The 15846-nt window shown below is 35.9% G+C and overlaps 1 protein-coding gene across 10 annotated transcripts in view; it reads left to right on the top strand.

The window, feature by feature from the left end:
* PLEKHA7 (pleckstrin homology domain containing A7) overlaps positions 1-15846 on the top strand; it is a 160885-nt gene that overhangs the window by 141447 nt on the left and 3592 nt on the right. For all 10 annotated transcript variants that reach the window (XR_010389512.1, XM_064513084.1, XM_064513083.1 and 7 more), the window contains 9 exons: positions 2402-2510; positions 3488-3726; positions 4147-4335; positions 4559-4676; positions 5576-5655; positions 6086-6286; positions 9402-9554; positions 12400-12533; positions 13365-13507. Coding sequence is in view for 9 of the 10 variants with exons in the window: in XM_064513084.1 (XP_064369154.1) it covers positions 2402-2510; positions 3488-3726; positions 4147-4335; positions 4559-4676; positions 5576-5655; positions 6086-6286; positions 9402-9554; positions 12400-12533; positions 13365-13507 (1366 nt within the window). In the remaining variant the exon portion in view is untranslated. The remainder of the gene's footprint in view (positions 1-2401; positions 2511-3487; positions 3727-4146; positions 4336-4558; positions 4677-5575; positions 5656-6085; positions 6287-9401; positions 9555-12399; positions 12534-13364; positions 13508-15846) is intronic.

Below are 15846 nucleotides of genomic sequence, written 5' to 3'. Positions count from 1 at the left end.
TGTCAAGGAAAGAAGAAACAGTTTCCACAGAAAGTGTGTTAGGTCAGGTGCATTATCTTCTCTGGTCACGTGCATACATATGTGTGCATGTACATATGCATACGTACACAAAGAACATGTATGTACATATATATATGTATATATTATATGCATTCATACATATATCTGGTGAAGATTTTTAAAAATATTTCTGAACACCCGTTTAGGATGTAACAGAGGGAGCTGATTTCTTGAAAAAAATACTGAATAGTCTTAAAGTTATACTCCCTCAAAGATGTCTCAAGTACCCATAATCATTAGTGTCCTTCAGTCTCTTCCTAAGGGTGTGTAGACTGTTTATCTAGCATTTTGCAACAGCATTAAATTAATATATACTATATTTTAAAAATGCACTCTTCATGGAACATTAATAAATATTCAGTAAATTTGCAGGGTCAAGTTGCTGTAGGAGATAGTGAATACTGTTTTTATCTAGCATTAATTAAGAGGTTAAAAGCTCAAGGTTGCAGGCAGCTTGGTCCAAGTAAATCTTGCTTGTAAGAGTGTAGGTTCATTGCCTTTTGCTTAAGGGTTGGGGGGGGCTTGGCGTGCTGAAATTATTTGAGATGTGGTATTTTGGTGGTGGTGGCTTCTCAGTTGGTAAGTGTTTCTCCTCTGGTTTTATAAATCATTCTAAATTATGTTTCTGTGTGAAGGAAGTTAGAGAAATTGATTTATCTCTCCAAGCTAGCTTCTCATGCTTTCCTGTAAAGCATATTTACACCCTTTAATAAACAATAATATTGGCTTTCATAATTTAAAAATAAATTCCTCTGTTTATCTTCAAGATCTAATCCAGTTCTGTTCCAAATATTCTCTTCATATCAAGATTTAGGTAATGGGAAGAAATAATATTAAAAGATCTCCTGGTTTTTGTATGCTGATAGATGTTTTCTGAGTGGGTTCAGAAGGATAGTTTTCTGTACATGTGGCTTTTTTTTTTTTCTTTAACAGTTCTGAGACTTGATTATTATAAATCCATCATTGGGTACCTTGCAGTATGATTAATCTCAGAAAACTGAAATGAAATGTGCAAATTTGTAGTTTGTATTCTGACAATCTTTCAAGATATGTTCCATCTATCAAGTGAGTTTACTACAGGCAAATAACGTCCATCATTTAAATGTTTGTATTCTTGGCACCCTGTTTTCTGATCTGTAGCCTGGCTGTACATATTTTCTGGTCTAAGACAAAGTGGAAAGTTATTTATATGCCTTCCCTAGCTCTATGAGGTGTAAGAGCTTTTACTAAAGTTTTTCAGGCTTATAGGATTAATTAACTGTTATTTTGCAGCTTATGGCAAGTGATGGTTTTCTAGGGTTCTTGATTTTGTAAGCAATTCTTAACTGAAGTATTTCACTGTCTTCTGCTTTCTTTCGTAAAATCATGAGGAGAAAAAAAAAAACTTGATCAGTTTATTCTTAATGCCAACTTCTGAAGAAAGAATTATCATGCATTGATTCCTAAAAACTAATGGATAAAGTAACAACGGTAATCCCAAACTTGGGTGGTATGGGGGGGAAACCAACAGATGAGAGTAGTTGTTTATGATGATTGCAATGAACTTCTGATGGAAGTGGTGGCTTCGATCACCAAGGCCTCTAGATGCACAGTGCAGTCAGAGGCAGAGTCCAGACTGTAGGTAAAGCTTCCTTTTCTTACCTCCCAGAAAGAATCAGTAGAACAAATAGGATATAAGATGAGACCAAATTCTGGAATAGCAACAATATGTTGTTTCAACCTATGACACATTGTAGCCTGGAATCCGGTAGGCCTGACAACTAAAGTATGAGCAGGAAATAAAGTTGTCATTTGTTCTGTGAGTTAGTTTTGGCCTTAGATTCCATCCGTTAAAAGCCATTAGGCAATTCACAGCAGTATTCGGGGAGACTGTACTAATAAATAATTAAATATACACACGCACATATTATATATATATTTTTTTAATTATAGACATTTTCCCCAAATTTTAAGGAGAAGTGTGGTAAGGCTGCCTTAGCAGTCTTATGTGTATTAGTGTAAGATTTAAGAACAAAATTCAAATTAATGAGGGTCTGTGAGCTCATTTTATAGGGAATATTAAATGAGGCTTTTGTTGTAGCTGGAGTAATACTGTAGAGAACAATGTAGAGGTCTCTACTATTTCTCCTAGTCTTTTGTAGGAAGTTTGGACCTATGTGCAGGACATGTTGATCTGTGCATTTTTTGAAAATGGAGATAATGATTTAACACATTTCTAGACTCCTAAGTTTCCATGCAGGTTCTGAAATGTTTGGTTTTGATATCATAAGAAGGGTAAGCCCATAACAAATTAAAATGGGATAGAATTTATTTATTTTTCTTTCTTTTACCCCAACATCAGGAGAAAACACAAATACAAAAGGACTTATGGAGAATTGAAGATGTTACAGCTGGCTTGAGTGCAAATAAAACTAATTACAGAACCATAGTAGAATCAATCAAGAATCCAGGTAAGAAAAACATAATTAAGACATAAAAACATACAAATATAGCTGCATCTCTGGGTCTATGTAAATAGTCCAGAAGTCCTAATACTATGTTCTACTGCAGAAAATCCAGTTAATTCTGCTGTTGATTGTATCGGAAATCTCAGTAGCTTGAGCATATTCCCTCGGAGTTTCTTTGGTTGGTTTTCAGGCGGTGAAATGACTTTGTTGTTGTTTGTTTTCATGTAATGTTGGAACTAAAATGTAACGAGCCAAAAAAAGAGAATAATAATGGTAACAATAATAATGGGGTAAGTTTTGGAAGTTTCAAAAAAAACCAAAAAATAAAAACAAACCCACTTGCAACTCTGTCCCTAACAGTATGGTTTCTGTTGTATTCTCTCCAAGAGCTGCTCTCTGTGCTTTTTCCTCCTTTTCTTGGATGCTGCCGACTGCCCTTGCTATTCTTGCCTTCCCCTTCCCGCTTCAGGCAGTGGAAAGGAAGAAGTGAGAATGTGTGCGCTCTGCATTTCAGTTGCTTTGTTATGTTTCAAGAAGAGGCCTAGTACATTGGGATACCAAGAGACTGTTAATGCCTTCTGTAAATTCACTTTTTATTATGCACAGAGAAGAGAGAAAATCTTGCTGAGATGGTGAGGTTTTCTTTTATTTCAGGTATAGCGATGGATGCTTAGCCTTGCCTAGATGTGCAGGCTTCTTAAGGAATCTGTGGCATGGGGCTAGATACAGTCTGTGAATTGATTTTAAATGACTTGTTTGATCCTCATCATGAAAAAGTTGCGCACCTCTGCCATAATGTAGTAGTCAGGTTTTTATGCCCCCAAAATAATGGTTTGTATTCAAAATAATGTGCAGAGTTTTAGAGTTGGGTTTTTTTAAAGTCTAAAGGTGTTAATTTGTATTCTTATGAACTTTATTCATAGATTTAACAACAAAACATGTATAATGACATCTAATACATTTACTTACTTCTCCCATAGAGAGAAAAATAGTGCCTTCATTTTCTCAGTCTACAGTGCCTTCCTTACCAACTTCTCTGAAAACTGTGGAGAACAAGCTTTCCATTCCTCAAAATCCTCCGTCTAGTCCCCTTAAATCCCCTTTGGAAGTTAGGCTATATCCACAGCCTTATTTCCAGGCTAGAATGCAGCACCAAACACAGCAGCTGAAAAAAATCGAGCCCCCTCTTCAGTCGCCAGTTAAGCTAACGCCAAAGGTTGTAAGTACTGCTATTTTGAGTTTCATTCACCAGGGTTTGCATTTACTTCTGGCAGAAACATTGAAAGCTTTCATGGTTACTGAGTGCACAGTATGGATATATAACAGAGAGGTATTTACAGCGTTTGTAATGAAACTGAGCAATAGCTCTTACAGGAGTATGTGTGTAAGTAACTTGGAGGTTTATACTCGGTAGCCATATACTGGTTTAGAACCTATCAAGGCAGAACTTCCTCAGTAAGGAGTTTTTCATTTGTTTGTATTTGTTTATTTTTAAAGCCCCAAGGTCCTGGTGTGGAGACAGGAGAGGGGGCTGTGATTCTGTCAGTGACACTCATAAATAACTCTTAGAATATAATGAATTTTCAGACAGCTTCTGCCACAAACTGTTCGCTAAATACCTGTGATTTCCTGTAACTAGGAAGATGAAGCACCGCCCAGACCTCCTCTCCCTCAGTTGTATAGTCCTGATGATCAGCCACCAGCTGTTCCACCTCTTCCGAGAGAAGCCACTGTCATCAGACATACGTCGGTGCGGGGCCTGAAACGTCAGTCGGATGAAAGAAAGAGAGACAGAGAGCTAGGACAGTATGTAAATGGAGATTATAGGGTGAGCACTCATTACCTGTGCTTTAAAAATGTAGGAAACTATAATGACAGATACTTTCTGTAAAACGTACGGACCTCTAGATTTTATAATAACCAGAAAAACTTGCAATCTGGCAGAGAGAGATCTAATAATCTAGAAACAAAACTACTAGGATTTGGCTTAAGATTGTTAAGACTTGCTGCCTGTGTCTTTCGTTTGAGCAGATCGGTATTTATCCATGTAGGTAGAACTGCGTTCATACATGAGTGAACCAGAACTTGCAACAATAGGTGGTGACCTCAGCCAACCTTCCAGTGGTTTAATAACCTCTGACAGTGGATACCAGACATTACCCACCCGTGGTAAGTCCAGAATTAATATAGTTGATATTTTTTAAAGTACGTTGTGTAGCGCTGTATGGGAGCTTTTCTCTCTGGGGATTTTTTAGAGATAATCTTTATCTTCAGATCATTATTTTAAGATTTACTATACAATGCTGTGAAGTTCTAGAGATTTTGTGTGTTTTAATGATGATGTTAAAGATAACCAGCCTTTTGCAAAGCTGCTTAATATTTATTAAAAAAAAAAAAACACATAGCAAAGCATGAAAATTAGCTGTTAGAATGTCCCCTATATTCAGAAATATTTCTCTCATAATCCCTGCATGATGTTTTACAAACTCAAGAATTTTCTTAAACACTTCAATTTCTTGTCGAAGGCATTGAAATGGAAGTGCTAAAGAGTAAGAACAGTATTAATCACACATTGTGTGCTACTACAGAACTCCGGCAAATACCACATGCTACTTGTCACTACGTCCCTATTGTAAGTCTTGTAACTGCTTCACAAATGACAAGAGAGGATATAGGTGAAGAGCAATTCATCTTTATCCTTTCTCTTCTTATTTCTCTCCCCTCTGCGAACGTTATTAAGAGTTGGTTTTGTTCATAGATATGACTGTTTGTAACCCTTATCTACTGTTGTACAGCTGAGTCCATCCCATACCTCATTTATTATAAGCTTCTAAACTATTGAAGGTGTTTCTGAAAATTAATCGATAGTGAGTGACCTGAAATATATTACTTGTGGCTGAAATCAAAGTACGTGCCTCTCATGACCTTCTGAACTGAAAAATGTGAAATGTGAACTAAGATATTAACCACAATATGATAGAAAAAGTAAGATCATTTTAAAAATATTTGACTATTACCTTCCTTTTGACCACCTTTGGTTTTAAAGGATTTTCCTTTTTCTTATAAAGGTTTGTCTGGATCAACTTCCAGATTGCACCAATCATCTAACATTTCATCGTATGCAACACTTCGAAGGGATAGGTCCAAGGTAAGTTCTAAATAAACATTTGAAGGTAGATGTCTGGACTGTTCAAAATACTGTCAAGCACAGATATGTATTGCATAGCAGGAAATATATTGCATAGCAGGAAAGTCTAATAGCAAAGAGTGGGATATATTCTAACACCTGTAATCTGATGAAATCTCCTATTTTCTCACTTTATTAAATGAATCACGAAGCAGGCAGGCAGCAACTGACTGCATTTTAAATAGATTTATAAAACAATGTTCAGAACCTAAGATCAGCACTGCTACCCTAACTGAAATTATAGAGGTGAAATGTGCAAATTAAAAAAAAATAATAGAGCAAAATCATCTAATTTAGTGATTAAGTAAGGGAAAGAGCTAATCTTTTTTTGTTTACTTCTTATGAAGTATTAATTGTAACATGTATTTTGTATGCCTTGCGACTTATACAGGAGAGACCAAAGAGTGCCTTGGAACGTTTATACTCTGGAGACCACCAAAGAGGCAAGATGAGTGCAGAGGAACAACTAGAAAGAATGAAGCGACATCAGAAAGCATTAGTTCGTGAACGCAAGAGAACTCTTAGCCAAGGAGAAAGGCAGACTGTTTCATCTCGGTCTTTCATCAGGCCCATTTCTGCAGACCTAGGCTCAGTATGTTAGATATGCCTTAAAAGGACTAAACTAAAAACATGATCTTTGGATTTTTTTCCTAGCAAGCACTTTCACTTGAGTATGTGTGATGCTTCTAATCTAACGAAATTAGTGTTATACAGTGTAAAATGAGGTCAGAGAGTGAATAACAGATTTTTTTTTTTTTTTTACTAGTAGTTAAAGTATATGTAGCAGGTTCAGCAGGTAAGTTGGTCAGAGGTTAGTGTGCTGAGTGGAGACCAGAATATATTGGAGTGATTTAAGAGACTTTTTTTATTGGAATTGTATTTAGAATGTGTAAGAAGTTTGTACAGTTTTCAAACTGCTTCATAATGGAATGGGCCTTTTAGAATGTTCGTATTCACCATGGATTTTTTTCTTCTAAATTCTTACGTTAGGTTGTGAGATAGTTGTGGAGGGCTTTTTGTTTTGGTTGGTTGGTTTGGGTCTTTTTTGTTTGTTTTTAGATTTGATAAATGGATCATCAGTTTTAAAATCTAATTATTTTTATTAGAAATTTATGTAAGGGCTAATCTGTTTTAATTGTTATCAATTCTGCTTTAAAGCTCAAAATGTAGAATATTCTAATAAGGCTCAAATTTAAGTTGATGAAGAGAAGGATTTTTGTTGCATTCTGGGATGAGAAGCTGTACAGAATATAAGTTTGTAATGATACATTTTGGATACTAACCAAAGCAATTCTAATTGGTGAAGTTACCCAATTGCTCCCTTGGTGCTAAACCAAGATTGTACTGTAATCGCACTTATGCTGTGGTCTTTTAATTTATTTTTTATTTGGTCCACTAGAGCTTTAGAATGATCACCTTATTTTACCTAATTCATTGCACAAGATCTCTTGCTTTTAGATTTGTCACTCATCATACCTAATGCGTCTTCTTTTTTGTTGGTTTTTTAGTTTTGTTTTTAATTTGCGGAATTTGTAGTTATTTTAAAATTTCTAACTGGACTACTCAATTTTTACCAGGCTTAATTGCATTTAGTACATGTGTGTCAATTGCTAGCATTTAAACCACCCCCTTCTATAATATTCAGTCTTTCATTCCCATTTCTTAGAAACCTTCGGTAACACTAATTTACAGCCAGCTATTTGTATTCACTTTCCCAGTGAATATGAGTGCACTATCTGGAGACATTAATCTATTTTGTCTTCTGTTTTGTGATCACAAATTTGTTAAAGATAGCGCATAGCATTTTGGGAATTGGAGAACATTTGGCATCACTGTTATTTTCATATTTTAATTAGAAGAACTAAACCTGAGCTTCTAGTGTTTCATGACTCTAACATAATATACACAAATCTAATTTAAATGTTTTTGTAACACTCCATATTAACATCTGTGGCAAACATTTTATCTATAAATTTGAGCGCCATCTTGGTCTTTTTCTTGCTGTAAAGACTTAAATTAATCCTTTAGCCCTGGAAATGTTTCGTAATGATCGTCTCTTGTATCTATAGGGCTTCAACACACAAAAAGCATGTTTCTTAGCACAATTACTTAGAGCGTTACAATTATTTAGCAGCCGAAATGGTGAACAGTTAAATGTGTAATTGAAGTGCTGCTCAATATGTAACATTTGCTTTAAACATACATTGTATGTGTAACTCTAATTTTTAATTGGTCAGCTCTCTAGTACAGTATGACATTTAAAATACTGATCACAGTACATGAATTCATTTGTTATATAAAATGCCTTTTTAATGTAAAAGTTGCAACATCAAAGCCAATAAAAATATTGCTTCTTAATAATGGTTTGATGTTTTTCTTACATATATATAACAACTTGAAAATAATACTGTGTATTTAAAATATACTATGTCAATCAGGCCTGGTTCAAATATGAGTAGAAGAATGAGTTTGAAGAACTAGCATGAGAGAATATTTTTTTCTCTTTTGAATTCTAAAAAGAAACATTTCAGTTTTTGATGAACACTTCTTAGGTGTTCATTATTTTTAATATAAATAGAAGATGTGTGTCTTCTGAGTGAATATTGAGAGCTTGTGCATGAATAGGTTTCATACAGATGTAAGTAGTGTAGTGGATTCTGAGGACTGTGTATGGAGTTCAAACTTCAGTCAAAATGAGATAAAGATTTGTAATATAAACATCAGAAATGTCTTTAAGAGACATGCTATGGCATGTTCTCCTACTGATATTGTCAAATACTTGAGAGAAATGCTTTTAGTTCTTTTGTCCCTTTTCTTTCCCGCTGCTTTTAATATCAAGTTTCAACTCTGTATGGTAAAGTTGATGAAATCTGCTGGGTAGAGAGATGCTGCAATTGAACTTATTTTTTTGACATTTATGAACAAAAATATGTTGGTAGTGTTCTTAAGCGTGTGTTTTTATACATCTATATTATGTGCATAGCTGTGAAGGAGCTATTTAGGCATCATGATTAGGGAACTGTAAAATTATGCTATTTAATTTAAACATGGTCTGATTTTATTATTGCTAAGCATTTACCTTGTGAAGGCAGAATATGAAAGATTTGAGAGATTTTTAATCTCCTTTTAGTGAAGTCTTAGTAAGATATTGTAAGTTATTGATATTTTCAAATTCAAGAGAAGTTAACAGTAATATTTAAAATATTAGCAGCAGTAATCGCTAAGTATTTTTCTAGAAAGCTATATAAAATTTACAAGTTGCAGTTCGTACCCTACAGTATAAGTGGCCATTCTGTGCAGCGATTCAAAGTTACCCCAGATGGTTTGATTAGGACACCTAGGACAGTCAGTCCCTCAACTCACTGGTGTGGGCATCTGTGCTTCCACTGATGTTTGTGTGTAGCCAGTTCCTTATTAATGGGCATATGTGAAATCGTGACAAATACATTTGTTAGAATTTAATACTACTGAACAGTTGCCTGTAGAATTAAACAATACTTAGAAGTCCATGCAGCACAACAGAGATGAAATCCAAAATCAAATGTTCCAAGAAAAAGAGTTGCGTTTTGCTTTTCTCGTCAGTTAAGAGTTTTACCTTGTAGATTCTTTCAGCAGCGTAATATTTGCAACAGTAGTTGTAAACATTGCTAAATAGTGGATTTGTCAGTATGGTTGAATGCTGTTAATTCTTTTGTATCTATTACCAGTGGAAACGAGAGCAAGAATTTGATTTGCAGTTACTTGAGAGGGTAATTCGTGGAGAAGACAAGGATGAAAACAACTGGTTAAAAGTTCAGCCAGTGGCAGTAACAGAAACAGACCTGGAGCCTCAAGATTATGATTTAGATATCAGCAGAGAGGTAACATTCATACTTTATTGATTCCTATTCTGTGCCCCAAAATACTAACCTTTCTAAGTTTTAGCTAATGAATCTTACTGTTTAGTTTCAAAAGTTAGCTGGAAGTTCTAGCTGGAAGGAAGGAGGCTTTTAGGCGTTGAAAAGGAAGCACGTTTATGGCCTTGCACTAACCGTTTGTGTACGGTTTGTGCAAGTATTGTGTCTCAGAGGAAAGAAAAAACCAAAAGGTTGGCTCTTCTACATGACATACTTCATAGGAAAAAGTGATTAAATTAGGGAATGTTATATAAATTAGAAAAAAGATGAGAAGACAACATAAAAAGTATTTAAAATAAGAAACAACAAGGAAGTAGCAGTTCCGCAGAGCTACCTTACTCTTCATTTTGATCTCAAAAAATGTAACGGAGAAGAGTGAACACTGCATTATGCTGGTCAGGAAAGAAGGCACCATTAGGTTGACTTTTCAAATGACTTGTTTGGTATTCTGGCATGAGATTTAATTTGCAGCTCTAGCTCAAAAAGCATTTGTTTGAAATACTATTGAGCCATCTGGTGGAAAGGAAAGAATATAGCAAGCAGAAAGATATAAGTGAATAATATGCAATGTGTAAAATGCCACAGCAAATGGAAATTCAGTAAAATTATTAAAGATGTCTAGACTTGGTAAATCTACTCTGAAATTTGTTGTCAGTGTATCATTTTATATGGAGAAAGACTTTTAAAAAGATGACCTTCTCGATGTACCCGTTAGCCATCATCATTTGATCTCTGCATATGAATGCACCTTTCTGTTAATCTTTATATGTTTTACAGAGAATTCAGTGTTCCAGTAAACTTCAGAAATGGAAAAAACATTCATTGTCTTTCCTTGTTTCACTTTGCTATTAAAATCTTGTCCAGAAGGCTTCCAGGGCTACCTCAATTAGTTGTCACATTCAAACTATTGCCTTCAGTCTAGGCTGGAAAATATTTATCTTTATAGGCATTTCTGTCATACCTCAGAGTAACTGAAGCAGGTCTGAGGATCTGGATTTAAACATTCTTTTTCAGGTTTACCTAGGTTATCTTTTTCTATTCATGTGTCCATCCTCTTTGCCTGGCCACTTCTGTAGCTCGTAAGGAAATGTATGCTTTTTTGTCTTTATGGCCAGTGAGTCTGTTGCTCATGTGATAACTGAGTTTGTTCTGAAAGGGACTGGATGAGTCTAGGCTAGCTATAGTCTAAATATATACAGCTACTGAACTCCAGAGGGGAGCTGGTTCCAAAGGTTAGGAAATGCAGGGGAAAAGGAAGATTTTTCAGGAAGCATTGGCCTAGGGTTTATCAGGGAGGAAGTATAAAAATTTGAGGTTGTGATTTTAGTGTTGTTTTAGTTATGAGTAACGTAATTATTGTGTTGTGTGCTTTGGGGCTAGCGATTGCTTGTGAATTACTGAGCCTAGTCAATAAGCGCTAGGTCAGGTCACTTTACATATACTGTTGCATTAGTGTGGATTCAGTTAAGTGGCACAGAGGTGAAAAATTTAACATTCTTTTTATCTAAAGCTTTGGACTTTGGAAACTCATTGCTTCATGCACTTTCTGGAAGAAAGCAAATGTCACTCCAGTCTTCAAAAAGGGCGAGAAGGGAGGGTGTAAAGACGATGGAGCCAGACTCGTTTCAGTGGTGCCCAGTGACCGAATGAGAGGCAACGGGCACAACCTGAAACACAGGCAGTTCTGTCTGCATCTAAGGAAAATCTTTTACTGTGAGGGTGACAGAGCACTGGAACAGGTTGCTCAGTGAGGCTGTGGATTCTCCATCCTTGGAGATACTAAAAAGCTGTCTGGACATGGTTCTGGGCAGCCTGCTCTAGGTGATCCCGCTTAAGCAGGGGGGTTGGACTAGGTGATCTCCAGAGGTCCCTTCAAACCTCAACTGTTCTGTGATTTGTGAATGTTTAACAAAAGTCCAAAGAGGAAAAAGGAGTTCCTCTTTCCTCTTTTTTCTTTTTTTTTTTTTTTTGTTCACACATTCTCTATTTGTACTATTCAGAAGCAGTCTGTTCTGTTTAATAAGTGTTGGTTTTCAAAGTCCTTTTGTAAACTGAGTTTTCATTAGGTGATTTACATCTCTTATGTAGAACAAAATTTTTTCAACAAGAAACTGATTCTAACAAAAATTTGTTGCTAGGTTTTATGCAGTCAGTTTAATAATTAAAACTTTTCGGTCTACATTGTTATGTGCATTCAACATGTTATCACACAATTTTAGTGTATTTCTGGGTCAGACCCCTGGACAACTTTTGCACACCTAGGGTTTCAGATTTTATAGTCCAAGAATTTGCATGGATGATTACAAGATACTGGCTTTTCTTCATTCTCTGCTGCCTCAAAAGGATGGTTTAGATTTAAGCATTAAAACATCAGGTGACACTTCCTTTTGGTTGTAGGAAGTCCTCACTGGTGTGTCATAAGTATCTTCCAATGTTCTTTTAAAATCTCAGGTTGTCCAGTCAGTCTCGTATTTGGCTGCTTCTTTCTAATGTAACAACTTTAGGCACAACATCCCACGTCGGGTTCTGCACCTGAGCTGGAGAAAGGTACTTGATGGATTCTGATTTTTCCTGTACTCACCTTTAAGACTTGTTCGTTCTATCTTCTAAAAGTAAATTAATCGGAGAAAAACTGTTAAAAGCACATCGGTTCATGTCCAGAAGGGATGTTTAGACCAGGGAGATGTACAGATTGTGAAGACGCATGCTTGATTCTTTCCGCTGTGTTCTCCCACTGAGGAGAATGTATCTCAAAGTTTTTTTTAAAGTCCTTCTTATTAAAAACTTGATGCTTGATTTCTTTCCACAGTTGTCAAAACCTGAGAAGGTTTCAATTCCAGAGCGCTATGTTGAGCTGGAGCCAGAAGAGCCTCTTTCTACAGAAGAGCTGGCAGCAAGGCAGCGTAAAGCAGAAAAGATAAAGAATATTCTTACTAAATCAAGGTCAGTTATTTTTCAGATCTTATACAGGGGGTGGTGTTAAACACTGGAAACCAACTTTTTACAACAGATTAATTCAGTTATCTAAGTGTAATATTTTGTGACTTTTAGAAAACGCAGGCAGAATTTACGTAGTAATATGCTTGACGTTCCTTTTAAAAACTGCATAGAAAAGAGATGAACAGTGATGACTTTTGTGTATGTCCATTTTCTTCTTTAGAGTATTGTAAAGCGGTAAAGTCCTTACCAAACAATTTGTAGATGACAGTGAGGAGGAAGGACAGGCACAGATCTAGCCAAAAGCAGAAAAAAAGTCAATGTGAGAGCTAGTTTCTGTCCTCTCCAAAGAGGCAGAGTTCTGAAAGAACTTTGTTGGCTACTTACAGCTGATGTACTGCCGTACAAAACATTCAGTTTAAGAATTTGGTCACCTCAAGTGTCTGCTTTCTCCTTGAAAGATAATTAATGAGCCTGTACCTGAGGACTATCAGATTGTACCTCTTCCTCTGGGCACTGAAAAGAATTTTTATTATTAATTTCAAATAACTTTTTTTTATAGTGCTGTCATGCAAACAAGCTATTTGAAACAAAGGGCTTTCAGATGTACTTAAGGCTATGCACAAAATGTTAGTGAATGTGCAATGTCTACATCATTTGTCTTTGTATTCTGTAGTCATTTACTTACAGTATCTAACACGCTATTTTAAAGAACTTCATTGAAATGTGGAACTTCATACGTAAGTTCTGAAAACTGCTGTATGAACTCTGTTCTGATGTGCACAGTGAATTCTTTACGTTTGTAAGTGTTAATGTTGTTTTGCACTTTCCTGCTAGTATGCACAATCTGCAGCCTACTATTGCCCAGGACAAACACAGCTCGGTTGATTTAGATTCACAGTTGCAAGAGCAGGAACGCATCATTACCATATCATACGCTTTGGCTTCTGAAGCCTCTCAGAGGAGCAAGGAGGTAGCAGGTAATACTTATTTACAAAATAACAGCTATTTCTACCTGCTTCTAAAGTTGTGTGTGGGTGTTGCTAAAGATTTGCATTGAATATTTGGCCTTCAGCGGCAGGGGGGGAGAAAATATGATCAAAAGTTCAGAGCTTGGAAGTCAGTTGTTACTAATGGTGCTAAAAATTTAACATTTTCAAGGAATTCCCTATAATTAGACTAGGTGAGGTACTTGTATATTCATTTAATAAAAAATAAATTGACCTGTGACTGAAAAAAAAAATCAAGACAGAGGGATTCTTCCCTTTTAAAGAAAGATTCAATGGAACAACAGTTGTGATTAGAGTACAGTCACCTGGAGCTTGAGCTGTATGGCGGTATGCCAAAAAAGACATTGTAAAATGGGTGTCTGGTGACCAGGGTTAGAGGTCCAGGGTTAGAGGCAAGACATCGACACACTAATTCTGTTTGATGCCTGGAAATCAGTAGATCATTTGCAATATTTTCTAAAAATGATAAATTCACTCTTGATTGCTTTATAGTTGAAATATATAAGAAACGTCAGCCAATTTGTATCACACATGACAGAAACACATAGCGGTTATTTTAGCAAGTATCTGACTAGTCATTTATAGCTGGCACAGTTCACTGTTGCAGTGGAGAATGAAAATAATGGAAACTTCAACTATGATGGAGGAAAAAATATGCACATTTCTCATCTGAAGTTGTCAGTTTAAACTTATGGCACTTGCCAGAGAAGCCCTAAAGACCTTCCCATTAAAGACAGATTATTCCAATATCCAGATGCATAGCATACATCTATAGTAACAGACTGTTGATTGAATATAGCTGTATACTCAAGGATGCAATGGCAGCTAAACCCGAGGGAAATGTGATTTTGAGGGGATGGAATATATTTTTGTTACGAACTTGAGAGTTTGGAGAGGTCCTGTGGGTTATTTCCTTACTGGAAAGGATAAAATGATTGATTGAGGAAAAAAAGCAGCACTTAAATGCATGGAGGGCAGGGAAAGCATTCTGTTGTATTCAGCTTCAGCTCCATTTACAAAGACCAAAGCTCCATTAAAAGTGGAAGTTTTCTTATGTATTAAATAAAAATATGGATACCATGCCATGTTCTTTTCCACTTACATGCCTAATAGGCTAGACACTAGAAAGGAACAGGATTGTAAGGTCTTGGGAGGATTTCAGCAACAACCTTTTGGACCCTCAGGCATCTGTGCATAGATGCTGCTTCTCTGCAGCCAGTCTGGTCCCCCTTTTAGTGAGCAGGTCATCTGTGCGCTAACACTGGCTTGGGTTATGGAGCGGGACTTTGTCCCAGGAGGTACAAACCAATGCAGCATTTTGCCGTGTGAGTTCTAGCTTCTGGGAAAAGGTAACCCAGAAGCAGAGATCAGCAAGGATGAACACAGCCCTTACCTGAAATTGTTTCTCTGTCTGTACGGCAAGACTACAGTAGCTGCCATACTGGACAGACTTCATGTGGCCAGTTAACATACTTCTTGGTGGGCAGGAATTTGCAGTAACTGCACAGCACTGAAATACATGTTTGATCTCTTTATGCTGTATAGTGAATGTGCTAGCTATGTTTTCATTACTGTTTTTATTCTTGTATTTTTAATGTTTTTGTAACAATTATTTCAGAAGTGTGATCACTTTTGATATTCTTAAGAGTGCATAACCACACAATTTTTCTAATTCTTTAGCCCTCCCCAAAGAGGGAATTAAAACATGTATCTTAATTCAAATGTCTAAGTTCTCTCTGAAAAATACATTTGTGGTCGGTTGTGAGATTTCTTTTTTTTTTTTTTTTAGTTTAATACTTTTGTGAAGTTCAGCAGCTAGTTCTTTTTTCTTTGAGACACTTTAAAAATTCAGATATTACCTAAGGACTTCATTGTCTGCAGAAGTCCAAACATCTACCTCCATACATACAGTTTTCCTTGCAACATTTGCATCCAAAATATTCACCTCTTTCAACATGTCTTGCTTACATTTCAATTATTAGTTTTCCTTTTTTTTAAAAAAAAAAAAAAAAAGCTTTCAGGGAATTCTAAAATAAGCAGAAATAGTTTGTTTTTGATAGAAAATATATAAACCCAGGCCATAAGCCATTTTATGGTGATCTAAAGTGATTAGAAAGAAAATCATGTGATGCTTTGCGCAGCTGATTGTACATTCCCATTTATTCTAATTTTACAGATCAATAAATTTGTTCACATTCTTATTTTTGTAGTTTGATTTTAAAGTTTGGATTGTCAGCTTTTCTCCTTACTGACCAAGCAGACCACTTCTGAAAATCCAAAACTGAGTGTCCAGATTTTGTACAAAAGTT

Source organism: Dromaius novaehollandiae, chromosome 5, assembly GCF_036370855.1.
Source record: "Dromaius novaehollandiae isolate bDroNov1 chromosome 5, bDroNov1.hap1, whole genome shotgun sequence".
NCBI lineage: Eukaryota > Metazoa > Chordata > Aves > Casuariiformes > Dromaiidae > Dromaius > Dromaius novaehollandiae.
Note: the sequence above shows the minus strand (reverse complement) of the source record. Positions and strands in the feature narration are given on the sequence as shown.